The 26,344-nt window shown below is 63.6% G+C and overlaps 1 protein-coding gene across 21 annotated transcripts in view; it reads right to left on the bottom strand.

The window, feature by feature from the left end:
* Window positions 1-166: 166 nt before the first annotated feature.
* MYO18A (myosin XVIIIA) overlaps window positions 167-26,344 on the bottom strand; it is a 36,415-nt gene continuing 10,237 nt past the window's right edge. For 2 of the 21 annotated variants that reach the window (XM_082068502.1, XM_082068503.1), the window contains exons 3-49: window positions 25,454-25,509; window positions 24,330-24,986; window positions 24,060-24,125; window positions 23,748-23,825; window positions 23,214-23,354; window positions 22,659-22,715; window positions 22,086-22,173; window positions 21,866-21,975; window positions 21,615-21,791; window positions 21,155-21,365; window positions 20,758-20,900; window positions 20,144-20,244; window positions 19,992-20,055; window positions 19,738-19,882; window positions 18,657-18,668; window positions 17,673-17,849; window positions 17,504-17,594; window positions 17,225-17,417; window positions 16,679-16,765; window positions 16,126-16,267; window positions 15,890-16,049; window positions 15,618-15,804; window positions 15,290-15,527; window positions 14,326-14,435; window positions 14,146-14,211; window positions 13,702-13,830; window positions 13,111-13,254; window positions 12,117-12,206; window positions 11,899-12,018; window positions 11,712-11,823; window positions 11,438-11,565; window positions 11,129-11,283; window positions 9,881-10,004; window positions 9,600-9,800; window positions 9,204-9,314; window positions 8,771-8,875; window positions 8,527-8,673; window positions 8,323-8,436; window positions 8,037-8,153; window positions 7,851-7,934; window positions 7,489-7,626; window positions 6,667-6,852; window positions 6,445-6,584; window positions 5,705-5,749; window positions 3,965-4,087; window positions 1,942-3,120; window positions 658-797 (exon numbers count right to left, since the gene is read on the bottom strand). In XM_082068502.1, coding sequence (XP_081924628.1) covers window positions 1,950-3,120; window positions 3,965-4,087; window positions 5,705-5,749; window positions 6,445-6,584; window positions 6,667-6,852; window positions 7,489-7,626; window positions 7,851-7,934; window positions 8,037-8,153; window positions 8,323-8,436; window positions 8,527-8,673; window positions 8,771-8,875; window positions 9,204-9,314; window positions 9,600-9,800; window positions 9,881-10,004; window positions 11,129-11,283; window positions 11,438-11,565; window positions 11,712-11,823; window positions 11,899-12,018; window positions 12,117-12,206; window positions 13,111-13,254; window positions 13,702-13,830; window positions 14,146-14,211; window positions 14,326-14,435; window positions 15,290-15,527; window positions 15,618-15,804; window positions 15,890-16,049; window positions 16,126-16,267; window positions 16,679-16,765; window positions 17,225-17,417; window positions 17,504-17,594; window positions 17,673-17,849; window positions 18,657-18,668; window positions 19,738-19,882; window positions 19,992-20,055; window positions 20,144-20,244; window positions 20,758-20,900; window positions 21,155-21,365; window positions 21,615-21,791; window positions 21,866-21,975; window positions 22,086-22,173; window positions 22,659-22,715; window positions 23,214-23,354; window positions 23,748-23,825; window positions 24,060-24,125; window positions 24,330-24,986; window positions 25,454-25,509 — 7,241 coding nt within the window. In that variant the 3' untranslated portion in view covers window positions 658-797; window positions 1,942-1,949. Of the gene's footprint in view, window positions 798-1,941; window positions 3,121-3,964; window positions 4,088-5,704; window positions 5,750-6,444; window positions 6,585-6,666; window positions 6,853-7,488; window positions 7,627-7,850; window positions 7,935-8,036; window positions 8,154-8,322; window positions 8,437-8,526; window positions 8,674-8,770; window positions 8,876-9,203; window positions 9,315-9,599; window positions 9,801-9,880; window positions 10,005-11,128; window positions 11,284-11,437; window positions 11,566-11,711; window positions 11,824-11,898; window positions 12,019-12,116; window positions 12,207-13,110; window positions 13,255-13,701; window positions 13,831-14,145; window positions 14,212-14,325; window positions 14,436-15,289; window positions 15,528-15,617; window positions 15,805-15,889; window positions 16,050-16,125; window positions 16,268-16,678; window positions 16,766-17,224; window positions 17,418-17,503; window positions 17,595-17,672; window positions 17,850-18,656; window positions 18,669-19,737; window positions 19,883-19,991; window positions 20,056-20,143; window positions 20,245-20,757; window positions 20,901-21,154; window positions 21,366-21,614; window positions 21,792-21,865; window positions 21,976-22,085; window positions 22,174-22,658; window positions 22,716-23,213; window positions 23,355-23,747; window positions 23,826-24,059; window positions 24,126-24,329; window positions 24,987-25,453; window positions 26,341-26,344 lie in introns of those variants that run through there. The other 19 variants (XM_082068508.1, XM_082068514.1, XM_082068497.1 and 16 more) reach the window with 19 other exon arrangements.

A 26,344-nucleotide genomic window follows, 5' to 3' on the forward strand; every position in this document is an offset into this window, starting at 1 on the left:
GCACCCGTGGGTGCAGCAGGCTCGGGGACGGTGCCAGGCTTGGCCTCTCCATGCAGCCCTGGATGTTCACCAGAGCTGGACCTGTCCCGCCAGACCCCGCCACCACGCAAATACCCCTCCGAAATGGGGTGACACCCCCGGCACGTGGAGCAGGCAGCAGCCAGAGTCAGCCAGAAATGACGTTTATTTTCATACTGAAAGTAAAGGGGGTGGAGGGGACGCACAGCTGGGCTAGTGCAAAACAACCAGGCGGGGTGGGGGGTGATGACAAGCTGGGGGTGCACAGGACCCTGTCCCCACGTCCCCATCCCGGCTGTGGGGCGGCTGCTCCCCAGGGCCCGGCCAGCGAGAAACGTCTTTGGCTCAACTAAAAAGGGTTTAACAGGGAAGAGGGGTGCCCGAGGTGGGGGAGTTTAAGTTATAAAATAAGGAGCCAGCAGGCACTGAGGAATAAACCCGGGTGCCGGAGCTGCCGGCTCTGCCACCTGGGACAGACGGGGGTGGGAGGGTGGGGGCTGCAGCCAGCGAGCCCCCAGGCTGCACCCCCAGGACTGAGGGGGGTGGCTGCATGTCTCCCCCCATCCCAGTGCAGAAGAAATACCGGCTGCCTGGGGCGGCCCCGTGGAGCTGAGTGTTCCTGGGGTGACGGGCCGGGCTGTGGGGGCTAGGCGGGGGTCTCGGCGGCCCGGCTCTCTGCCTCGCTGGGGGAGCTGCGGGAGGAGCGGCGTGTCCCTTCCCCGGCGTCCTGCTCCTCGTCCCAGCGGTCGTAGGCGAAGGAGTGCCGGGAACCTGGGGGGCTGCGTGGGAGAAAGCGGGGTTAGCGGGGTCGGGGGGGGCTGCAGTGGCACAGCAGGGCTCTGCTGTGGGACATATCCCCCCCAAGTTGCACCGGGAGCTGCGAGGAGCCGGCACGACGGCGGACAGCTGGATAGAGCCTCCATCACCACCTTGTTTATGATTTCTGAGAAACCAGGAGCACGCTCCACTGCGACTGACCCCGACCCGCCCGGGGCTGCCAACCCCCGCGGGCTCAGAAAACAGCTCGTGGCTGTGTGGCTGCTGATTGCAGGAGTCACCGTGCGAGGGTCCCGGTCACACCAGAGCCTGGTGCTGGTGGTGTTTTGCGCCCCCCAGATCCCACGATACTTCACCGGCACCAGGACGGGCAGCCTGACTGCAAACACGTTTCCAAAAGGCTTTTTACCCTTCCTCCAGCACTTCTCCCATTGGAGCCATCAGAAAAGATTGAACCCACTTCAAAATCATTGCTGGTGAGCCCAGGTGCACCCCAGGCTGCACGCACGCTCTCTTCTCCACCACCAACCAGGGTGCAGAGTCCCCAAACCCCACAGAGCAAGGCGGTCTGCACCCCGATTCCCTGTCACAGACACCCCGCACGGCACAGGGCAGGGGGATGCGGCTGCACCGAGAATCACGCCTGAGCCCCAACCACCCCACGCTCGCACGCTGCAGCGGGTGCGTGTTAGTGCCCGTCCCGCTCCTCCTGCCGCCTTCGGGACCCGCCACAATCCCTGGGGCGCAGCGAATCCCCCAGGGCGAGCGGGGATGCCACACCACCCCGAAAACCCTGGCAATTCCTGAAGGAATCAATTCAGCTGCATCCTGGCTGGTGCTGGGGAGCCGGGAAGGGATTAGTGCTTCCCGCTGTCCCGCAGCCGCTAATCCCGAACACAGCACGTCCTGGCAGCACGGGGAGCTGCCGGTCCTGCCGTGGCCACACCGGGGATGCTCCACGCAGCTGGAGACGCATCAGGGATGCCCTGCAGCCCCCAAAAGCCGGGCTGGCTGTGGGCACAGTGGGGTGCCCCATCCCGGGGTGCCCGGCGGAGTGGGCTCCTTGCCCGGAGCAGGGCGAGGGTTAGAAGGAGCGGTTAGTGGCACACGGGGAGGTTCATGCTGCACGGCACACACTGCTCCCACCTCCTGCCTCAGTCGCTCTCGGGCCGGTACAGGTACTTCATCATCAGGCTGTCCACCTGCTTCTTCCGCTGCTTCTCCTCCTTTTTGCCCCGGGTGGGGCGTCCCGGCTCCTCGCCCCCCGCTGCCCGGGGGCCCTTCTTGACACTGGAGGTGCTGCGGTAGGAGCCGGTGGAGCCGGAGGAGGAATCGGAGGAGGAATCGGAGGAGGAAGCCGAGTCGGATGATGACTGCTGCTTCTTCTTCTTCTTCTTGGATTTCTTCTTGGACTTCTTAGCGTGCTTCTTGGCGCTCTTCTTCTTCCGCTCCTCCTCTTCCTCGGAGGAGCCCGAGCTGCTGCGGCGCCGGCCGGAGCGCCGGGAAAAGTCGAGGGCGGATGCGGAGCGGCGGAGGCTGCCGGGGGGGCGGTCGGCGGCGCCCAGGGGGGCCGCGCTCCGCACGCTCCTCACGCTCCGTCTGTCATCCCCCGAGTCGGCCTCGGGGCTGGAGCAGCCCCCGGCCCGCGCCGGGCGGTAGCTCAGCACCTCCTGGATGGCGGCTTCCAGGTCGGGGTCGAGGTAGGAGCGGTGCCCCACGGGGCGGGCGTCCCCAGGACCCCCCTCCTCGGAGGCAGCACTGCGGGGCCGGGGGGGCACAGAGAAGCTGCGCCCCAGGGGGGGCTGCCCGCGGGACCCCTCGTCTGTCTCCTCCAGACGGCTGCGGGCCAGGGAGAGCCGCGATTCGGGGCGACCCTCCGGCCCCCCGCGCCGGCTCCGCAAGCTCCCGGGGCTGGACAGGGCGAAGCTCAGCACCGAGCCCCCCTCGTCCCCCTCGTCCCCATCCTCCAGCCCGCGCCAGGAGGCGGAGGAGGCCCGGCTCACCGGGGCAGAGGCGACAGAGGCTTTGTCACCGTCAGCCGCCGAGAGGGACCAACGCTTGCCCAGCCCTTGCCGAGCGCGGCTGCTGGCGTCGGCGAAGGCGCGGGCGATGACGGCCGCCCGGTCTTCGGGCTCGCCGGCCCGGGCCGCCCTGCGGGCAGCGCGCTCGGGGGACGCCGGTCGCTCGCTGAGCGCGCTGAAGAGCGTCTGCTCATCCCCGCGGCCACCTATGGAGTCCTTGAGGCTCGGCCGCTTCCTATAGCTGAGGCAGCTCAACACCGACACCGGCCGCTCCTCGGCCTCGGGACCCTCCGGCGGGACCGACCTGCACCGGCAGCACCGCGGCCCCAGCACGCACGGGGGAGACAAGAGAGACATGGAGATAAGCGGCCAGGACAGGCGGCGAGGCAGCCTCGGTAATTTGCGTCAGCGGGAAATAGCATCGTTGGAAAAATGTCATGTAAATGGGGGAATTGTTCTAGCCCGGCACTTTGATTCCTCTTTAAAGTGTTGCGTTCAATTTAATTCATTGTCGGCTACCTGGAGCCACTGTGTTTGATTCTCGACTTCAGAAAAGGTGGAATTATCTCCAGTAACAAAATGTTTTACATCTGCACCACTGAATAAATTAAACCAATTAAGAAAAACCGGCTCAGATCTTTCTCCCTTGCTCGGCAGAGAAGGGGGAGCCCCCTGGGACTCCCGGAGCCCTGCTAGGAAATTGGGTTTGGATAAAAGCAATCTGCGCTCCGCAGGCGAGCGGGGCTGCGTGCCCCAGCCCCACGCTGCAGGGGGGGCACCTGGGCATGTCCCCCACATCTGCCGGGGGCTGTGGGGGCAGCCAGTGTTTGCTGACGGATGTGGTGGAGCCGCAGAGGACAGGAGGATGCAGGGAGATGCAGCCCCAGAGCTGGGGGATGATGCCCAGGGCTGGAGTCTGATACCGCACCCCCCGGGGGAGGCAGATGGGGTTGGGGCTGCAGATGCCCGTGTACCTCTGGGGTGGGTCCCTGTGCTGCAGTGGCTGCGGTGCTGTGGGTGGGATGCTGGGGATGGGGACCTTGAGATTGGGGACAAGCGTCCCCCATGGAGACCGAGCCACTCACCGGCATTAACCCCTCCCTGGTTGTCCCCCAGCCCATCCCATCCTTTCCCAGCCCTGCACCCACCTGCTGCCCTTCAGGCTGCCGTCATCCGAGAGAGTTTTGGAGGAGCCTTTGTTCTTGGAGAGCCAGGACTTCACCCCGTCCACGCGCTCCTCCAGCTCCGAGTCCACGTCCGAGTCACCGTCGCTGCCGGAGGCGCAGGTCGGGGTGGGAGAAAAGCGAGAGGTGAGTGGGGGGCAGGGAGAGTTTGGGCACTGGGGAGGTGAAATTCAGCTGACAGGTGCCAAACCTCCCCAGCACCCCATCCTGCGGTCCTGCTCCATCTCCCAACGCACAACCTGTGTGCATACGGTTCAACCTGCCTGCTAGGGGCACAGCCATGCCCCTGTACCCCCAAATCTCCCCCTGCCCAGCAAAGAGGCTCCTGCACGCTCAGCTCAACATCCCCCTGCACGGCTGCGGGGCTGGAGAGATAAGACAGCGGGGCCGGTGTTGGGGCAGCAGGCTGGGCACGGCTCCAGAAATCTGGGAGATTTCCAGCTCCGGGGCTGGGAAGGAAATAAGTGGGTTCGTTTTATAGCCCACCATCGAGTGCAAAATTACAGCGAGGAAGAGCGATGTTGATGGCCCTGGGTAAACAGGAGTTTAGCAGGCAGAACAGGAACGACTCCGGCAAGGCGGGCGCAGGAGCGCAGGGAACAGATTTACGGCCCTGCCATGCTGGAGAACCCCTGATTTACATGCCAGCATAAAAAAAAAGCCCTATCTGGCTTAAACCATCTAATTTATAACAGCCGTTCGTAACCATATTGATTGCCTTTAGAAAGAAGGTGCCGTATGCATTGCAAAATCCATTCCTCCACGTTAAAAGCATCCCTGTATAAATCTCCCTGAATACCCAACTGCTGACTGCTTTCATTAGGGTTACGGCAGGGCCGGCGGGATCTATAAGGAAATCGAAGCGGCTCGTCCCCCTCTCTCCCCACGCCGCTGCCGGCTGGAATGACGCGAGGGCTCCGAGCGAGCGGCTGCTGGGCCAGGAATATATCATATCATCTTAAACGGCCGTTTTATCTGCCTGGCTTTGGGCTTATTCCCTGCCTGGGGACAGCGGCAGACGGCACGGGGGACGGGCTGGGATAGACCCTGAATATGCTTGACAAATTCAAAGCAATAAGCCGCACTCCATCACGTGCGTCTCCATCCCTTGCAATACATCCAGGCAACGCTCAGCTTGGAAAAAATACCCCAAAAACCAAAAAAAAACCATCAACAACAGAAAACACAGAACGACAACAAACCAAAAAACAACAACATGCCCCGTAAACAAACTCGGGGAGCATATGAGGTTTCATAACTGGTGGAATTAAACTCCACATCAAATGCAATTTAAGTCTGGGCGAGCGTGCTGTTAGTTTAGCAAGACGTGGGTCACGGGGCAGTGACCATGACAGGGAATATTAATTGTGGCGGCAGTGGGGCTCCGTCACAGCTCCACGCCGACACGCTGTCATTAATCATGCTGGAGCATCACCCCCCGCCCTGGCCCAGGGGCTTGTCCCTTGTCCCCTGTCCCCTGTGTGGATGCGGTTCCATGCCGTGGATGCGGTTCCATGCTGTGGATGCGGTTACGTGCCGTGGATGCGGTTACGTGCCGTGGATGCGGTTACGTGCCGTGGATGCGGTTACGTGCCGCAGGTGTGGTTAGGGCATGCGGAGCTGGGCCAGCAGCATGCGGGACCCCGGCCCGCGGGGGTGAGGTGGGGGTTAGGGGAGGGGGGGAAGGAAAGAGGAGCTCCTCACAGTTTACTCTTTCTTTTCTGATACTTTGCCACCATGTCCTGCAAACTGGGAGGGGTTGGGAGGCGGGGGGAGGGGGGAGAAACACAACAGAAAGAAATCAAATGAAAGGAAATTAAAAAAAAAGAAAAAAAGAGCAAGTGGGTGAGGAAATAATGGGGTGGGGAGGGACAAATTAAATGGTGGGGAAGGGCTAAGGGAAATGTGGCTGCCCTGCACCCCTGACATGGGGCTGCACTTGGCCGGATTCCAGCATCTTGGACTGGATCCTACTATCCCAGGTCAGGCTGGATCCCAGTATCCTGGGCTGGGCTGGATTCCAGCATCCCGAGCTGGGCTGGATCCCAGTATCCGGGGCCAGGCTGGATCCCAGCACCCCAGAGCTCCTGCCAGCCTGTGCTGCTCTGGCTCCTGGGGGTCCCCAGGCTGTTTCCAGCTGGCACAGCCCTGGCTGTATTTTGGGCACCTCTACAAGTGGGTGAAGCTGCACGGGGGCTGCAGGTGGAGAGAGGGACGGACGCACGGATGCACGGACTGATGCACGTGTGCATGGGTGCACAATGCATGGATGGAGGGATGCACGGGTGCACGGCCAGATGCACGTGTGCACAATGCATGGATAGACAAATGGACAGACCTGCCAGGGCCAGGCAGAGCCCAGGGGTCCCTGTGGCACTTCAGAAGTGGAAGGAGAAGCGGTGAGCCCCGGTGACGTGCCCTGCGTGGGAGCCAGGTGCTCTCACCTGTTGATGAGGTCCTCGTTGCTGTCACTCTCCATCTCATCCTCGATGGCTGCCTGCAGGTCCCCGATGCGCTTGAAGGCCAGTTTCAGGTCTGCCTGCAGGCTCTGGTTGGCGGCTTCCAGGCTCTCCAGGTCCATCTCCTGCAGGGAGGGAATGGGGTGAGCCCGGTACCCCCAGGAAACCCCTGCGTCCCCATGCCTGTCCTCGTCACGGGTGCCTCACCAGCTCGTGCTTCTTGCGGCTGGCTTCTGCCTCCTTCTTGGCCAGCTCGCCCATCTCCTCCTTGACATCGCGGAGCTGCCGCTGCAGCCGCTTGTTCTGCTCCTTCTCCCGGTTCTCGGCGGCCGCACGCTGGTCCCGCTCCTCCGTCAGCTTCTCCATGTTCTCCTTCAGCCGCGTGGCCAGGCTCTGCAGAGCAATGGGGTCACCCCAGATCCCCCATGGATCCCCCCAAGGGCTCACACAAGGACAGATCTCAACCCTATGGATGTTCACAAGGAGATGGAGGAGAAACATCCTCCCACCCAGGGCCAGGGAAGGGGCAGAACAACCCGCGGGTGCTTTGCCGAATTGGAAAAATAGATTTAACTGTGTGTGAAGTAATTACAGCGTGTAACGTAGGGAAAAAATAGCTCTCGTTCTCTCTCAGCCGCTGAGCCAGCCGCTGCATATTTATGGCCCCGGCAGAGAGAGCGGGGAAGGGAAATAACAGCCAGGAAAACATTAAGAGGAGAGCTAAGCTGCTCCGCTCCCCCGGCAGAGCTGCAAAGGCAGAATATAAAGCAGGCAGCATTTAGCGGGGCTGGGAGAGTCTATAATTTCCCTAAGTCAATGCAGGGAAATAGCAGCACTTTGCCGGGCTGGGCGGTGGATTATTGTTATCGGCGCTTGCCGGGAGCGTTCCCTGCAGGGACGAGGACAGGCTGCTGGCAGGGGAGGGCAGCGGCGTGGGTGGTTGTGGGGAGGAGATATTGGGGATGCGCGCAGGGAGCCCCTGGGCAGCTTTGCATCATGATCCCGCTGCATCCCAGTCCCAGGACCCACTTCCAGGCGCTTGACTTGCGTCCGCTCGAACTCCAGCCTGGTCTCCAGCTCCCGGATCTTGGCCTCTTGCCGGCTCACCAGTGACTTGTCCACCATGGATTGCTCCAGGAACTCCAGCTGGCTCTGCAGGCCTTGCAGCTGCAGGGGGGGCACAGCCTCAGCATTGACCACCACCCCCAAAGTCTCTCGCCATGTTGCCCTGGGGCAGAGCTGCTGGCCACACTGTCCTCAACCCAACAGAGAGCTCCCCATGGAGCTCTGCGCCCCCCAGGGTGTGAGGCCCTCCAAAGTGTGGGCAGCGGGTCTCTGGGTGCCACTGCCACCTTCACTTGGGGTGCATGCCCGATATCGGTGCTCCCCACCTTCTCCTGCAGCTCCTGCTTCTCCTTGCTGACCTCCTCCAGCTGTGCCTGCAGGTCGTTCATCTGCGCCAGGTCTCGGGACGCCTGTGGGACACACCAGAGTGTCAGCGGGGACCCCACTGTGCCAGCTCCCAGAAGGGTGTTTATGGGGGGGCGGTGGTGCCACAGCTGCTGTTCCCCCCTCACCTGGGCCACGGCCGCCTTGTGCTTCTTCATCAGCTCGTTCATGTCCTCCTGGTCCTCCTCCAGCCGACTCTGCACCTCGTTCTTCTCCCGCTGCAGCCGGCTCAGCTGCTCCTCCAGCTGCAGGGAGACACCTGCGTCTCCCGCTGCACCCCGGGGAGAGGGGCACCCACCCCCCAAAACCATCCCGAATGGCGTAGGGTCACCCTGCCGTGCTGCTGGGGGTCTCCCATTGGGTGCAGGTGGGACATGGCCCCACCACGGTGCATGGCACCCCAAAACCACTTACTGCTGCCTTGGCCTTGGCGAGGTCATCGATCTGCAGGTGAAGGTCCTCAATCTCCACCTCCATGGACTTGCGGGCCTTGACAGCGGCCGCGCAGGTGAACTCCGACTCCTCCAGCTGCAGGGACACAGCTCAGCACCCAGACAAGGGATGGGAACACCCCAAGTCCCTCAAGGGCTGCAGTTTTGGGGGGGTCTAGATGCACACCTGGTTCTTGAGCTGGGTGATCTCCCTCTTGCTGGGCGCGTTGTTCTTCAGGTGGTCCAGCATGATCTGTGCGTCGGCCAGCAGCGCCTTTGTCCTCTTCAGGTCCCGGCGCAGGCGCTTCTCCGTCTCAAAGTCCCGCTGGTTGGCCTGTGGTGGAGGGGACACTGTGCCAGGGCACCCACCCCACCACGGCCACCTCAGGGTCCCCGAAGCGAAACACTTGCCTGGCTGCCCTGCACCCTACCTGCTCGCTGAAGGCAGATAACTTGCTCTCCAGCTCCCGCTTCTCTCTCAGCACCTTCTGCTTGTCCTCATATTCCTCTTCCAGCTGCACCTCCATCTGCTTCAGCTGGGGGACAGTGAGCACGGCCCAGTCAGGATGGCCAAAAGGGGCCAGGACGTCCCCTTTGCATGTCCCCACATATTGGGAACATGGGATGACCCCACCGGCCGGGTGTTTGTGCAACCAGCGGTGCAGAGCCCGGCGTGCGCTGGCCCGGGCAGCAGAGGGACCGGTTGGACCTGCCAGGCCAGCAGAGCTGGGCCGTGGCCGTGTGGGAGCGTTGAGTGCCGGGTGCTGCGTGACGGTGCCCAGCTGGCAGCTCCCAGCACCCGCCTGAGGCACGGGGACCCATCCTGGACGCTCCTCACACAGAGGGGCTGCAGCCGAGCCCTACCTTCTTCTGGCACGACTGCCGAATCTCCTCCACCTCCTCATCGCGGCTCTCCACCTCCTTGGCGTGGGTCTGCCGCAGCCGCTCCATCTCCATCTCCAGCCGCAGCTTGGCCTGAAAACGGGGGGGACATGGTCAGAGCTAAGGGGACATGGGGACCCCACACACCACCCTCTGGGCGCCGCTCACCCGGAAAAAACCCCAGTCCGAGTCTGACTGGGCCACCCGCCCCACGGCAATGTGCCGGGCCATGGCACGGAGGGCCGTGAGCCGCAGCGGTGCCTGGCCCAACGCCGGGCTGAGGGCGAACGCCTCCGCTTCCCAGGCAAGCCCGGCCCAGGTAATAACAGCCCTGCCCGAAACTACCCCACCCAGAAACCTCGCCCCTCCCCGCCGTACCTGCTCCAGCATCTGGATGGTCCCAGCCTGCTCGTCCAGTTCCTCCTCCTGGTCTTTGACCTTCGCCTCCAGGTCCCGCAGCTGCTTCTTCACCTTGGCCAGAGACGCCTCATCCTTCGACTCCTGGGAGGAGATGTCCTGCAGCTCCGCCTCCAGCGCCTCTGCCTTCTGTGTCAGCCCCGTGATCTCTGAGTCCTTGTCCTGGCAATAAGGGGGGGGTCACCGTGAGCTGGAGGTGTCTGCTGGCCATGGGGCTGGGGAGGGGATGGGGGGACACTCACCTCCAGCAGCTGCTTGAGCCCAAAGACCTCGGCCACCAGCACGTCCTTCTCGCGGCTCAGCTTCTCCCGCTGCAGCCTCTCCCGCTGGGCCTCGTCGTGTGCCTGCGAGAGCTCGCTGTCAAACCTGTGTGGGGACAGCGGGGCTCAGCACCAAGACACGGCACCAGGAACTGGTCACCAGCACCGTGCCACCTGCACCGCGCCGAACGTCCCCATCCCACGGCAGCAGGCACTGAGTGCTCGTTTGAAACATGCTGCTGATAAGCCTTTAATTGGCGGCACGGTGGTGTGGAGCAACTTGGAGAAACTCCTCCCAACACCTTTGCTCAGCAGCTGATGGAGAACATGGTGCCTGCTGTGCAGACTTCAAAGATGCCAGCAGGGCTGTGGCTACTAACCGTGGGGGTTTGGCTATGTGGTGGCAGCAGGGGACACTGCACCCTCCAAGCAGGACACAGAGGGGCTACAGGACATGGAGGGGCTGCAAGGCCCAGGGTGGGTCTCCAGCAAAGACAGGCTCTTGCAGCAGCTCAGCTCCCCCAGCCACAGGCTGGTGCAATGGTCCCGCATGGGATGGCACCGGTCCCATCCCCGGAGGGGACATAGGCCGCAGCAGGAGGGGGCTCAGCACAGCCTGGAGCTGGGCAGCAGTGCCACAGCCTCTCCCAGTGCCCCTGGGATAGGATCAGCTGGGTTTGCTCCAAAATCGCTGCCTTTGGGGCTTGGAAAACAACCCCGCGCTTGAGTTTGTGACCTGCGTTAAACACCTTGGCAGCTAATCCCCATTTTTACTCGCGCTGGGTAATAAACAGCTGCATTAGCACAGACTCCAATCCACGGAAATTGAAATTAATTAGATTGGATTCTCTCGCTGTATTTGTGTGTGTGATCATTACCATAATGAGATGAAAGCGTCCCTGCTGCTTAATAACGTTAAACTTTGGGGCTGGGAAAGGGGATGGGACAAGACCAAGCACTGAGCAGAGCATGAACAGCCTCCAGTGTGGGACATGGTCCCACACAGGGGGATCACTCGGCTCTGGAACCCCCAAAAGGCCATTGGAGTCCCCCCCACAATGAACACATCTGATCCAGGCAGCCCCATCCCGCCAGAGATGCCTCGGCCAAGCAGGAGCTGGTGAAGTGCCCAAATCCCTGCTAAAATGGTAATGCCGCTTTGCAAGAGGCTCAGTGTGCGGCGAGAATGTCACCCCCCCGGCATGTCACCACCAGTGCGCGGTCCCCAACCTCCGCTGCTTCTTCTCCAGGTCGTGGTTGCGCCCTTGCTGTCCCTCGAGGTGCAGTTTGGTGTCCTGCAGCTCGGCGGCCAAGCGCTGGCACTTCTTCTTCAGCTGCTGCAGCGCCCGCTGGCTCTCCTCGCTGTCTGCCTGCAGGTCTGTCAGCTGCGGGCAGGCGCGGGCAGGGCGGTCAGGGCTCGGGGAAGCCACTACGTCCCCACCGCCGTGGCCACATGCTCCCTATGTGTAGCTCCAAGCAGGCAACGACTGCCCACCCCCCGGCCACCCCACCCGGGGGTCCCCGGAGCCCCCCACTCACCCTGCGCTCCAGCTGCCTCTTGCCCTGCTGCTCCACCTCCAGCTTGTCCTCCAGCTCCTGCTGCAGCCGCTTCTTGGTGAAGTCGATCTCCCGCACCGCTCGCTCGTATTTCAACCGCCATTCGCCACCTGCGTGGGGAAATGGGGTCACCCAGGGGCTGCAAGGGGTGGTGTGGGGCCCCAGGGGTAGGTGTTGCCACCATGGAGAGCGGGGTGACATGACCATGGGGCACCCCAGGGTGTGCTGGCAATGAGCACCAGAGGCAGGACAGTACCTGAATCGTCATCGTCAAGCTCCCCGTTGAGCTCAGCTGCCCGGATGAGCCGAGCCTCCATCACCTCCATCTCCATCGACTCCATCTGCTTCTTCAGAGCATCATACTTGGCCTGGGAGGGGACACAGCCATGGTGAGCACGGGGGGGGCCAAGAGAAACTGCAAGGCTGGGGAGCAGCGCGTATACCTGCAGGTCCTTCATCTCCTTCTCAGCCCGCAGCCTCTCGGCTGTCTCGGCGTCCAGCAGCTGGGAAGCCGACTCGCCAGTGTTTCGCTCGTCCGTCAGCTCCGACGTCAGCTCTGTGATCTGGGGTGGAGCGGGGGGAGCGGGACCGTGGGCCGGGGCAGGCGCCGGGGTGGGATGGTACGGCACCGCAGCCCCTCCCGGAGCCAGCGAGGACCTACCCTGCTCTCCAGGCGGTCGCTGTTGAGCCGGAGCTCGTTCCGCTCCTTCTCCACCTTCTCGAGTTTGCTCTTCAGCTGCTGGATCTCTTCCTGCAACAGAGCGGGCGGTGAGGGAGGGGGCAGGCGCAAGAGGGAGAGGTTGGAAGGCAGGAGCCTGGCAGGTCTCCGCACTCCCCAGTTCCCCCCCAGCACTGGGTGGGGGCTCCTGGAGGCAGGGGCCGGTCTCCCCTGCCAAGGGCTGGGCAGGGACTTTCCCCAACCCGCTCCACCGCTGTGTCGACTCCAACCCCATAAATGGCGTTGGAACGCCAGGCGGCTCTGGTGAAGCCGCAGAGGGGTCCTCACACCCCCCTGGCAGACTGGGTGGGAGCAAACCCACCCACTGCGGCTCACCAAAGGGCTGGGGACCCACCGGGATGCCCGGGGATCACTGGGGCAGTGTGCCAGGCTGCACGCTTCAAGCACATCTTTCTGACCCCTCCTCTGGTGCCAGCACAGGCTGGGGGGGGTAGGAGGGGGCCCAGGTGCCCCCACTCTGGGCACCTGTCCTTGGCGGGTTGAGCTGAAAGCTGAGCCAGGCAGCAGCTTTGTGCCGGGTTGGGGCACGAGTGTCTGGTTGCCAGCGCGGCGCAGAGCCCCCGCATCTGCCTCTCGGCACAGGGTTTCATTTCCATTCTCCGCGCCTCGTAATTGGGCTCACGCACCAGCCGGCTCCCGGGATGCTAATGACATGCTGAGTCGCAAATTAGGGAGCAATTCGAGCCTGGCGCTGGCGGGGCACAGGGCAGCCACGGTCCTGCATCCCCCCGTGAGCTCCTGCATCCCCCCGTGAGCTCCTGCATCCCACCGAGAGCTCCTGCATCCCACCGAGAGCTCCTGCATCCCACCGAGAGCTCCTGCACCCCACACTGCCTCAGGGCCCTGCCCAGGACCAAGACTCCCCCAAGCCCCCCCGCCCCATCCAGCCCTTCCACCTCGGCACAGAGATACCCACGTCTTTGCCGCGGATCTGCTCCTCGGTGAGCTGCACCTCGATGAGGGGCCGCACGGTGGTGAAGAGCTTCCACCACGGCCAGTCCTTCACCCCCTTGTTCTTCTTGATGTTCTTCTGCACGCACCGAATGGCCAAATCCTGGATCTGCGCAGGGGATGGTGTCAGCACGGGGTGCCGCCAGCGGGGCAAAGCAGGGGGGTGGGTGCTCAGCACCCCTGCCGGCACCCCGGCATGCTCCCCTTCATTAGCATTTGGGCTAATTGCACCCAGCTTATCTGCTGTTTGATTCCCTCCAGCCCCTCCAAACGCTGATCTTGCGGCAAGCGAGGCGCTGCCGAGATGCCTATTTTACATCTTCTTTAATAGTAGAAGTGGGAGGCAAAACGTTGCTTCATCCCACCGTGGCGATGCCCAGCGCCCTTCCCGCCGGTTCCCCTTGGCCCCCCGGCCCCCGCCTCGGCCCCCCACGGCTCCCCACGGCTGGAGGCGGGAGGAGGAGGTGCTGGCCCAGGCAGCGGCAGAAAAGCTGCACTGCCCATTTTAGGCGAAATTGTGCAGCAGAGTGGGGAGGGGAGAGTCGCTGGGACGAACCTTCCTCTTCTTGAAGTGCTGCCGCGCCAGGAAGCCCCTGCACGCCGCCTGGAACAGGGTGATGTTCTTGCTGGTCTGTGTGTCCCGCTGCTCCTCCAGCCTGGCCAGAGACCCGGCTCGGAAAAACACCTGCGGGAGGGGAGCGGGGTGAGATGCCGATGGGTGCCGGCATCCCTCTGGCCACACTGTGCCACCCTCCTGCCACACTGGCTGGCGGGGACACATCTGTCCCCTCTGCAGCCACTGGTCCTGTCCCATTGTGGGGGTTTTATTCCCCAGGCATCAGGAATGCTGTAGGTGGGAGCAAACAGCGCTGCCCTTGCGCTGCGCACCATGCCATGCTGCGCTGAACCATGCTGAGCCATGCCATGTATCCCTGCCCTGTGCCACCCACCCCTGCCCTGTGCCACCACCAGCACCCGCAGACACCATCTGGCACCATACCCGGCTCAAGCCCATGTGGTAGCTGCTCTTCTCGAGGTCCAGTGACTCCAGGAGCTCCTCTACCGCCTGCGGGGATGGAGAGGTGTCAGGGCTGGGCTGGCAGCACCCCAAAGGTGCAAGGGACCCCCAGGGTGCAGGGGACCCCAGACCGCAGCACCCACCCCAGCGCAGGGCACGTACCCGCTTCTCGTCCACCACGATGTAGTTGCGCCCGTGCTTCTTGGTCAGGTGTGGGGCCAGGACATCAAAGCGCCGCCTGAACTCGGCAAACACCATGTGGTCGGGGTACCCTGGGGGGCAGCAAGGGAGAGAGGGGCTGCGGGGGCAGCCGGGACACCCGGGGATTGCTGGGCACAGCCCTGCATGCCCTGACTGTCATGTTTTGGGGGAGCGGATGGGGTCACAGCACAGGGCGCAAGTTTCCCTTGGGGTTGGGCACAGCCAGAGCGCCCTGACCCTCCCCGGGAGGTTTTCCTTGGCTGTGTCTTCCAGCAATTTTGGCCAGGATCTGGGGCAACAGCAGCCAGCTCCTGCCTCGGGGGGAGCGCAGGGACACGTGTCGCCTGTGCAAGCAAACAGGCTCCTCCGGCTCCGCTCTGAGCCACAGCCAACTTCTGCATCAGGCTCGCAGCACTGAGCCTCCACATCTTAATTAACAAAGGGGTATTGATGGGGATGCTGACCCCGCCACAGCCAGCTGGCCGCGGCCATCGATCCGGGAGGTGCGCGGGCAGCGTCAGTTCCCGATGGCGGCAGGAATGGCCCAGCCCCCAGGCAATAAACCCTTGGCTGGGCTGCACTTATCGATAAAAGCTGAGCACGACCTGGTGGGACAGGGGACGGCTGCCAGCAAGAGAGCTGCCAGGAGCCAGCGGCACCAGCGGAGACACCCAATTAAGGCCATGCCTGTCCCCAGCGTAGATAACAGCTCCGTGGAGACGGGGATGGGGCCAGGATCACTGGGGGGGCACAGCTGGCAGCCACGGGGCTCAGAGTAAAGGCATGTGCCAAATGGGTTCCTGGGGGGGAGTTTGGCTTCCCAGGGAGAAGGCACAGCCGGGGCCCCCACGGCATCCATCCCGGCAGCGGGATGTGCACTGCAGCCCCCGCGTCCCCCTGGCCGGGTGCTGGCAGTGCGGCTCACCTTGGCGGTACATGCGGAGGGCATCGAGCAGGCGGGAGCCGCGGAGCTGGGCGCGCAGGAGGGGCACGTCCAGCTGCATGAGCCCGGCCTCGCAGTGCTCCGCCGGCAGCTCCAGCTCGCTGCCGCTCACCCGCCGGCACGGCAGAGCCCGGGGGTCCCCGCCACCCCCCGCCGCCTTGGGTAGGAAGCAGTGCACAAAGTGCAGCTTGGACTTCTTGATGCTGTCGATGAGGGCATCCTGTGGGCACAGGAGAGTAGGGTGAGCGGTGACACGCAGCGGTGCCCCAGCCAGACCTAGGGAACCCCTCCTTGGCACCCCGTTACTCACCACTTGCAGCTTGATCTGGATGCAGAGGGACTTCTTCTTGACGGCGGCCACACCGGTGGTGAAGGTCTTGCGCATGCTGGTGGCCCGGCGCAGGGCCAGCTGCGACCCCCCCTCCAGCCCCGCCACTGAGCCTGACAGCACCAGTGCCGACCCGCCGCGGCCGGCAAACAGGCTGCTGATCACCTTCCTGCAGGGCACGGAGGGGACGTCACCCCCCAAAATCACCTCTTCCCCCCCGCCATGCCCCCTTCCCACCCTGGGATCCCACATACTTCTGCGACTCCTGCAGCAGGACGGAGGCGTTTTGGGAGGCTGGGTTGTGCTTGACGTGGTTGAGCCAGCCTGTGGCATCGTACTCGACCCAGTTGGTCCCTGAGCTGTGGCCCAGGAGGAAGTGCCGGGGCTTGTCACTGGGGAGCAGCGGGTTGTGCCCTGTGGGGAGACACGGCATTGCTGAGGACCGGTGCTTTGCAGATGCATGGCCCTGTGGTTCCAGTCCCTCTCTGACCTTTCTTGCTCCCTTCCTGGGGGCCGTAGTAGGAGAAGAGCCGCTCCAGCAAGGTGTCTTCGTTGCCACCCGGCTGCAGCGCCTCCTCCTCCAGCAGCCACAGCAGCCCCCGTGCCTCGTCCGTGCGGGCCAGCGACCGGACCTGCGGGTGACACTGCGCTCGTACCTGGTCTGGCACCCCAGTGTCCCCTGGGGCAGGCACGGGGAAACAGGGGATCCGGGCGACCCAGAGAACATGTAATCTTGGCCACTGTCAGCAGCAAGGCAGAGCAGCACCACGCGAGAGGCTCTGCTTAATGGATACCCCGCAGGGAAAGAGTCCGTATGTCCTACTCTGGGCAGTGAGACACTCTCTGGGGGACTCAGGCACCCACAGGCTGAACCCCAGCAAAGGGCTGGGGGATGCACCAGGGATGCGGCTGCATCCACACGCTCATTGCTCGGCATTTGGGACAGCACCTCTGTGTCCCAAAGGCCAGGAAAGCTGCCCGGCCGCTGCCCAATGCTACAAACTGCCGTAACATGGCCACAGCGAAGCGCAGCAGGTTCTTACCAGTGCCTGGTGTGAGGGCTGGTCTACAGCAGCTACGGAGCCGGAGAAGCTGGGCTCGGCGTCGGCCAGGGCGAGCTCTATGTTCTCCTGGGGAGGGGGACAGAGGGACAGTCAGTGCCCGCGCAGCCGGGGAGCAGGGACAGGGATTAGCACTGGTCAGTTCTCCCCACCACCAGCACCTGCAGCCACCCCACCACCTCCCACCCTGGCACGTTTTCAGGCAGAGCTGCCCAGCTGGGGCTGGAATCACAGAATCATTTTGGTTGGAAGAGACCCTCAAGATCACCAAGTCCAACCATTAACCCAACACTGTCGCTAAACTGCATCCCTAAGAACCTCATCTCCGTGTCTGCTCAATGCCTCCAGGGATGGTGACTCCACCACTGCCCTGGGCAGCCTGTTCCAATGCCCAACAACTCTTTCTGGGAAGAAATTTTTCCTCATATCCAGCCTGAACCTCCCCTGCTGGTAGGAGATGTTGGTGCAGAGAGAGGAGAGGAGGGCGGGAGGGGAGGAGGTGATGGCAGCCCCTGGTGTCCCCAATACCTCTTTGTATCGCTCCAGCTCGTGGGCGAAGGTGCGCTGGTGGAAGAGGAGCTGCAGGCGCTCCTGGGCGTAGTTGTGGCAGAGCTCCTCAAAGGTGCCCCCCCGGCTCTGCCCCGCCAGCTCAGGGTTTTGCGCCCCAGGGGTGTCCACCACTGTCACGGAGCACACAGAGTGCTGGCTCGACTTCAGCGCCCTGCGGGGGACAAGGGGACACAGTGGGGTGAGCGGATGCTGCTGGGACCCCTCCCAGTTCTCCCCCCACCCCCCTTAAGCACATACCTGTTGAGAAGGGAGATGAGGAGGGTGAAGAGCTCGGAGTACAAGCCGGCCGCCATGCCCTCCAGGCACTCCAGCGCTGTCAGCTTGGGACCTGCCCGAGGCAACCCTGAGCATCCCCAGCCCCATATCCCCTGGGACCACCCGCTGTCCCCCCCATCCCTCACCCTACCTGTGCCTCCCTCACCCAGCGGGGGGTCGTCAGGGCCCTGTCGGAAGGAGGTGGATCGCTGCAGGGTGCCCTTGGGCTGGTGCTTGAAGGTGGCAGAGGAAAGTTCCTCCAGGCTGCAGCCCAGGAGGTACGCGGCTTTCTGAGCCCACTCGTGCCGGGCAAACTGCTTCCTTCCACCTGCAGGGTGGGTAAGGGGGCTCAGTGCCAGCCAGGGCATCCCCCAAAATCAGGGGGGTCTCCAGCCAGAGCTGGGACAGTCTCAGGTGGGGATGCTGTGCAGAGCAGGAGCATGTGGCCAGCATCGGTGAGCCAGGAATCATGGAACAGTTTGTGTTGGAAGGGACCTTCCCAGCTCCCCCAGTGCCCCCCCTGCCATGAGCAGGGACATCTTCACCAGCTCAGGTTGCTCAGAGCCCCGTCCAGCCTGGCCTGGGATGTCTCCAGGGATGGTTCATCCACCACCTCTCTGTGCAACTTGGGCCAAGCTCTCACCACCCTCAGTTTAAAATATTCTTCCTCATGTCTGTCCTGAATCTCCCCTCCTTTAGTTTGAAACTGTCCCCTTGTCCTATAGCAACAGGCCCAAAGTCTGTCCCCATCTTTCTTATAGGTCCCTTTTAAGCACTGTGTGTTTTGGGGTCTGATTAGAGGAGATGGGAGTGAATGGCTTTGTGTCTCTGCAGGGCTGAGCCCAGAGCCTTGCCGTGGGTTAGGGAGAGGGGGTCACTGCTGCCTGGGGACCCCCAAGCCCTGTGATGGTGTGGGGCACTGAGCTGCCCCAGCATGGGGACACATCCCTGCTCGGCCACATGCAGCCAACAGCCCCACCGCGATGTGGCAGGACAGACCGTGGCTGCCAGACACAACAACACGGGGAGGGCAGGGGAGGTGGGAGCAGGTTAATGGTGACATGCAGGGACAGGACAAGGGAAGGCACGTGGGATGGGAAGGACAGAGATAGGCGCACGGAGAACAAGACTTTACCTTCGTCGGCGTCTGCATTGCAAAAGGGCAGCATGCACATGCAAACAGAGACAGGGGTTAGAAACAACAGGACATGGCAGTGCGGACACGCGGCACAGGGATGCCGTCCTGCCGAAACACGCCAGGCGCAGGCACTGCCATGCCACACGCGTGTCGAGCCTGGCCCCCCCCAGGTAACGGCGCAGTGAGACAGAGTGACCCGGTGTGGGGGCCCTTCCCCTGGGATCCCCAGCCACACCGTGGGCACCGGTGGGGAGCAGCTCAGCTCTGCCCTGGAACACGGGAGCCGCTGGCAGATCCAGCGGCACGAGCAGCAAGGGGCCAAGGAAATGGGGACTGGAGCAGCTCAGAAGGCTCTGAGTATCCCCAGTGCCCATGAGATGTGGGGAGCTCCAGGAGCAGCACAGAGCTGGGGCTGGGATGCTCACTCCAAGCAGGATGCAGGGATGCTCCCCCGACCAAGATTTGGGGTTCCCTCCCTCAGCAGGCCCCCACAAAAAGGCTTCGGAGCCTCCGGAGCATCCCGGCGCGGTGGCTGCAGCGGGTCCCTGCTGCCCTCTAGTGCTCTGCAGCACCCCAGGGCCAGCGCTGCACCCCACTGTGTCCTGGCACTCCAGCAGCATCCCAAACCCACATTTCAACCCCAAAACCAGCACCGCGTGGCACCACCAGGAGCAGATCCCCCCCCCGCCCCGGCTCTGATTACCGGCTCCGTCTGCCAGCAGCTCTGTGGGGAGGAGGAGGGGGAGAGGTGTTACACCAGGGATGGGGGGGACACAACCCCCCAGCTCCCTCGGCCCCATCCAGGCCCCTGGCCCCCAGTGTGGCAGACACCAGCCCAGGGTCTGGGGCTGCTCGATTCCCGCTGGCTGGTGGGACCATCCCAACTGAGGGGGCAAAACCAGGTGCTCCAGAGTACCTGGGGTACAGGGCACTGTCCAAAAACACAGCCCCAAAACACCCCTCCAGAGCTTGGCCGAGCTGGGGGTCTGTTTACAAGGTTCCAAGGTGCTGGTGATCACTCTGGGACCCCATGCAGCCATCGGCTCATTAATGCTCCCAGCCCTGAGCAGCTCGTTACCTTTGGTGGCCCCAGCAGCCCCCAGATGATAAATGGCCCCCAGGATGAGCCAGAAGGCTTTCTGCTCCTCGCCAGAGATGCCCATCACCTTCATGGCAGCCTGGAGCTTGTTGAACTGCTGCATCGCCTTCTGCTTTTCCTCTGGCTGTGGAGAGCGACAGGAGCCATCGGTGTGGGAGCCTGGCTCTGCCTCCCCCTGCATTCCAATGGGGCAAGGACCACCCTCCCCCAGCCCCCAGCCCCGTAACAGTCACCTTAGAGAGGGGAACAATGCCAAAGACATTGTTCTCTGCCAGGTGGTTGAAGTGAAGCTCGGTCCTGTGAGGATAAACACCAACATCAGCCCCATGAGGGAGACCCCAGAGATCCCCCAGGCTGGGGGCCGTGTCCTGCCCGCCCAGCTCACCGCAGGGCACTGTCAGAGCAGGCCAGCAGGTAGTAGAAGACGTTGAAGGTGGACTCGTTGGCAGGACGCCTGGCGACACGCAGCTTCTCCAGCAGCAGCGTCTAGCAGAGGTGGGAAGGTTGGGAACTGTCCCCAAGGGCCGTGCTCCCACCGAGACCCCCCCTGGCCCACCCCAGCCTCACCCCTATTGCCAACCCAGGGTCCCCACAGAGACGTGGGGGTCTTGCACCCACTGCAGGGCATTTTACGAATGTAAACATTGTCCAAGTGACCCATGAGCATCCCCTCTCCTGGGGTGTCTGCTACTACAGGACATGAAGCAGCTCTGTTGACTTCTAAGGGCTCTGCTGTTACCACAGAGAGATGGACACCCTGATATGGGGGCTAATTCAAGCACTGAATTGATCTGATCTGCGCATGTCTGGGTATGAACAAAGATGAGAAGGGGATGCTAAGCGCTGCAAGCACGGTGGGGGTCTGCAGCAGAGCTCGGGGGCTGGCACACAGCGGGAGAAACGCCCTGGTGAGGATGGACCAGCTCCTGTGCCAAGGGTGCCACCCCGGTGAGGATGGACCAGCTCCCGTGCCGAGGGGGGCCACCCCGGCCCCCTCACCTGTACAGAGGCGGATGCCACCTGCCCAGCCTGGTCGAAGTCCAGAGAGATGATCTGGGAGAAGCGGGTGGCATTGCCGTTCATGCCAGTGCTGCTATTGCCAAAAGCCTCCAGGACGGTGTAGAGAGCCTGCCACTTCTCCGCTGCAGGAAGAGAAGTGGGGCGGTGGGGTGCAGGGGCTGTGTGGGGGGCGGCCAGAGCCGGCACCAACGGTTGGGCAAACGCTGCTGCTCCTGTGCCATGCTCCGTGCCGCGGCAGCCCTCAAGAGCGCGGCGTGAGACGGTGAAAGCGCACCGTGTGCCGTGGCGTGTGTCCGGCCACCGCTGGGGGCTGTGACCGCAAAGCAAGGGTTGTGCGCAGGCAGCACGGGGACCGCACTCCCCACCAGGGACTCACCGGAGAAGACTTTGCCGGTGCTGCCGGCGATGGTGGCGAGGTACTGGACGAGGTGCTGGCAGTTGGTGGTCTTGCCGCTGCCGCTGGCACCCAGCAGCACGACCGCCTGGTCCTGGCGGCTCATCAGCATGCTACGGTAGGCAGCCTGGGCTACCGCGTAGATGTGTGGGGACATGTCCTCCCTACGGCAGCCTTTGAACATGTGCATGACCTGGGGAGAGGGAGAAGCAGGTAAATCATAGAACAGTCTGGGTTGGAAGGGACCTTCCCATCTCCCCCAGTGCCACCCCTGCCATGAGCAGGGACATCTTCACCAGCTCAGGTTGCTTAGAGCCCCGTCCAGCCTGGCCTGGGATGTCTCCAGGGATGGGGCATCCACCACCTCCCTGGCCAACCCTCTGTGCGGTGGCATGGCTCCCAGATGCCTGTCCCCTCCAGTCCCCCCCGGCCGTGTGGTCACCTTCTCAGAGTACATGGAGGGGGAGCTCAGCGGGTTGATGATGACCATGGTGGGGCCAGCGTAGGTGTGCAGGAGGTTGCTGCCGTAGCGCTGCCGCAGCGTGTGCAGGACGCTGGACTCATTGAGGTAGAGGAGGCTGGCGAGGTCCTCCACGCGGTCACAGGACGGGGGGTTCGCCTGGCAGCGAAGTGGTGGGGGCATCAGGCGGGGAATGGGGGTCCACCCTGCCATCCCCCGCCCTGTGGCCCTACCTTCTCCACGTCGTCCTCCTCCACCTCCAGGACGGTGCCATCGTGGTCTAGCTTCACCTTCACCTTGCCCTCGGGCAGGGGGCTGCCCTCCTCCAGTCGCAGCTGGTTACCTGCGAGGGGCACGGGGTGCTCAGTGGGGACCGGGGACACCGCAGCCGGGCCGGGGGACTCGCTGTGCCGCAGGAAGGACGGGGCAGCAGAGGGCTGACTCCCGACTCACCCAAGGAGAAGCCATCCCTGTGCACCAGCCACACCTTCTCGGTCTCATACCAGGCCTCCTCAGCCGCGATCTGCTCCTCTGTCTTGGCCTGTGGGATGGCAGGATGTGGGGTGGTCGTGGTCATCTGCACACCCTCATCTCACCCCCAGCCCTCCCAGCACACGTCCCCGCCTTGTCTGCTGTCCCCAAGGACCCCCGTGTGCTCGGGGCTGCAGAGACCCCCCAGGGCCCTGTCACAGCTCGGGGCAAACGCAAAGCCACGTTAGCCCATAAGCGCGTTCACTACAGTCACCGAGGGCAAGCCAGGAGGGGCTGAGCTCCCAAACTGCAGCCCAGAGAGCAGGCACCCCTGCCAGGCATGTGCTGGGATGCAGGGACACCGGGCATGCTGGGGGACACGCTGCAGGGACACACTGCAAGGACACAGGACACGCTAAAAGAACATAACGGAGGGACGCAGGACGTGGCACAGTGACGGCACAGTACTGCGGCATGGGAAACGCTGGGCTGGTACGGCCGGCAGAGCAGGGACATCCCTGTCACCCAGGAGCAGGGTGAACCCCAAAGCCAAACCTGAGCTGCAGCAAGGACGGGGCCACTGGGGACTGCCAGTGCATCGTCTGCGTGACCCTGGTGAGGCCAAGAGACAGGGTGAGGGCAAGAAGGGTTGATCTCCGCCCCGCAGATGGCACAGAAAGCGGCGAGGGGGGAAGCGAGCAGGGGCAAAGTGCCATCGTGCCAAACCCCATGAGCACTCCCTGTGAGGGCCACCGCTGTGGCCAGCTGAGCAGCAGGTCCAGCGCAGCACTGGGGATGCACAGAGCCAGGAAGGACATCGGCCATGACGTCCCACCGCTACAGCCCCCAGGGCTGGGGGACATTGTGCCAACCTGCTGTGAGCTCCACCAGCACCGTGCACCGCGGCTGCTCCAGCACGAGCCGCTTGTCCTTCCTGTGCCGGGTGCTCTGCCCCTTCCCATCCTGCCCTGTGCCCCATCCTGCCCCAGCTGTGCTACTGCCACAAAGAGCACTCTCTTGGGACCCCCAGATTGTTGGCACGGCCTCGCTGGGGAGGGACACCGGGGCCCAGCCACCCCGGCACCCTGCGGCTCCGCGGGAAAGCCTTACGCTCCAGCACGAGGCGCGGGCGCAGACGCCAGCCCAGCGGCAGACAGAGGATGGCGGGGGGTCGCTGGTGGAGGCAGAGGGCTCCTGAGGACGGGAGTACGGTACCTGGCTGGGGGCCGAGGCGGAGGCAGTGGGGTCCAGCTAACGGCAGCGAGGAAGAAGAGAAAGGAGAAGAGAGGAGGTGAGAGGCAGAGAGCAGAAGCAGCAGCAGCACCGCGACACGCCGCGAGGCCCCGGCATGGCCACAGTCCCCACAGCACCACCTGGGCATCATCCCAGCTACCAGCAGCCGTGCCCAGCTGCCACAGGGATGTCACCAGTGGGGACAGCTGGACATTGCAGCTCCCCACGGCTGGGCACACTGGTCTGGGCAGTGATCCCCAAAACCACCAGCAGCCCCAGTCATCCATCCATCCCCTGCTGTCGGTGCCATCCAGAGAGAGGGACCACAGGGCTGGTAGCCAAGCACAAGGGCACGATCACCTCCCTGTCCCCAGGTGGGTGGCACAGAAGCGCCAACGCCCCTGGAATTACAGAAGTGTTGAAGATCCTCTCCAGCCGGCGCTGCGCCTCCTCCGACGGGCTCAGCCGGGACGCGGGGCCGGGGGCAGCCTGGAGACACAGCACTGTCAGCCCCGGGCCGGCCGCCCCACAGCCCCTGCAGCCCCCGCAGCCCTGGCACTCGCGGCACGCAGGTGCCAGAGGGGCTACCGCAAAGGCTTTCCTGGCTAGTGCTTGGGGCGGGTACCGGCGCAAAGGCTGGTGCAGACCCACTGATGCTGGCACAGCCGGGGTACCAGCAGGTACCCACAGTGCCCAGGGATCCAGATCCCCACTCCCACACACCTGCTGCGGAGGTGCCGGGGCAGTTTTCACAGGGGTCGGACGCTTCTCGCCGGCATGCAGCTTCTTCTCCACGTGAGCCAGGGGGGAGACAAGGGGCAGCGTGATGGAGCAGTCACAGCACACACAACTGACCCAAAAAGTGTCCCCCCGCCCAGCACCACACACCCCAAAACCACTGCAAACCATGCGGGTGAGCTCACACCATGCCGCGCCGGGCGGCACAACCGTGCCACTGTGTTAGAGTATCCCCCGCTGTGTACACACCGGTACCTTGTGCCTCTCCAGGGCGGTGGGTTTCGGAGCCTTTGCTGGCTCCGTTTTCCCTCCCGAAGGCTGCACCAGTGGCTCCGGCTTGCCTTCAGCACCCGGGGACAGGGACGGCTTCGCGTCCCCTTCAGCCGGCTCGGGGGACTTCTCCTCCCTCCTGTCCCCCGGCCGGAGCCGTGGCCGGTGCTCTTTGGTTTTGCCCTTTGCCATGAGGGTTTTGAGCCCTGCTGAGATCTCATCCTTGGGCTCTGGCTTGGCGGGGGCTGCTGGCACAGTGGGGGGAGGAGGCGGTGCAGGGGGTGCCGGGACGGCGGGACGGCTGGATTCCTCCTTCCTGGGGGGTGGCACTGGCTCGGGAGACTTGGTGTCTCGCCCCGGCTCCTTGGCGCTGCCAGTGTCCTCCCCCGGCAGGACTTTGCGAACCACCTTGCGCACCACACGGACCACCCTGCGGCGTGACAGCCCCTGGCCATCGTCCCCTTGCGCCTCGGTGGCCGGGGCCTCCAGCCCGTTCACGGCCGCCCCGTTCAGCACCGGCTCTGGGCTCTTCCCTCGCCCGGGGGGCAGCTCGGGGCTCTTCGGGAGCTCAGGATTTGGAGGCTCAGGATTTGGAGGCTCAGGATTTGGGGGTGCAGACGCCGCATCCTTCGAGCTCTCTGACTGCAGCCACAATGACAATGGTGTGAGCGGGGGGGTCCGGGGGTGCGGTGCCTGCCACCGCAAGCACACACTGCTTGGGACACAGTGGTGCCCAGGGGACACTAGAGCAGTGCTCCCGGCCAGACCCTGGCACCAAGGGTTGCAGCACCCAGTCCCCTTCCCCAGACACCCTACAGATCCCACTGGGCACCAGAGCTGGGAGTGATGGTGACGTCCCTGTCCCCACACACAGGAAGAAGCACTAGGGGGTGATCTGTGAACTGACAGCCCGGCATCCCCCCAAAAACACCCACCACCCTCCATGTGCTGCCCTGGAGCAGCCACTGGTGCTCCTAAGGGACCAGGGGGAGATGCTGAGCTCATGACCCTCTGTGCTGTCCCCAAATCCTGGCACAGGGTCTGTCCCCACTGAGGACGTGTCCCATCCCCAACACGGCTCCACCCTGCCCGTGCCCTGCAACACTTACAGCCCCGTCCTCCTTCCCGGGTCTTTTCACAGCTAAAGACTTGTCCTCGTCCTTGACCTGAGGGTCAGACAAACAAGAGGAGCACATTTCACCCCACCGTGGGGCCTCGCTGCTGGAAAAGCCCCATGGTCCAGGAAAAGCCACCGGGACTATCACTACATGCCAGGAGGGCAAGAGGCTGCTCCATGAAACAGCCCCGATCTGCAGCCCGTTGTGAGCCCATGGCCCCAGTGCAGCCCCAGGGACAAGGACACATGTCCCGCCAGGCTTCCCAGCAGCCAAAAACTGCAAAGGTGGGAGGGGAAAGCACTCTGCCCCCCAGCCCAGGCCCTCTCCTTGCATGCAGCGGGTGAGCTGGTACAGAGCCCCACCGCTGCACCCTGCGGGGGCTCTGCCCTTCTGCACGTCACCCCGTCAGGCGTCACAGCACGTTTTAAGTGTCACCAGCTAATCTCCGCGGCAGCCGTGCCGTGGGACATGCAATCTCCCTGCCAAACTGGGGGTCTCTTTGGGATGGGTGGACAAATCCTCCAGTGCCCTGGGCCACGTCTGTGAGCACCAGGGCTTGGCCACGGCATCATGTGGTGCACCCCACGGGCAGCGCACCCCAACTCGTCATTGCACCCCAACTCGCCATTGCACAGCTCGGGGCTGGCCGGTGGCACCGGCACACACGGCCGAGGTGGCTCATGCCATGTTAGAGGCTGCACCAGCCACTCGCAAACCTCATTAGTGATGGTGTTAGTAACAGCATGCACGGCTGTGTTGGTGACCATAGCCATGCCATGGTGGGGCACAGGGCAGCTCCCCGTTTACTCAGCGTGGCTCCCGGTGCGGTGAGAGGATGGGAGCGCAGCTCCAAACGTGGTGCTGGCACTGGGCAAACTGGGG

Source organism: Streptopelia decaocto, assembly GCF_964273445.1.
Source record: "Streptopelia decaocto genome assembly, chromosome: 18".
NCBI lineage: Eukaryota > Metazoa > Chordata > Aves > Columbiformes > Columbidae > Streptopelia > Streptopelia decaocto.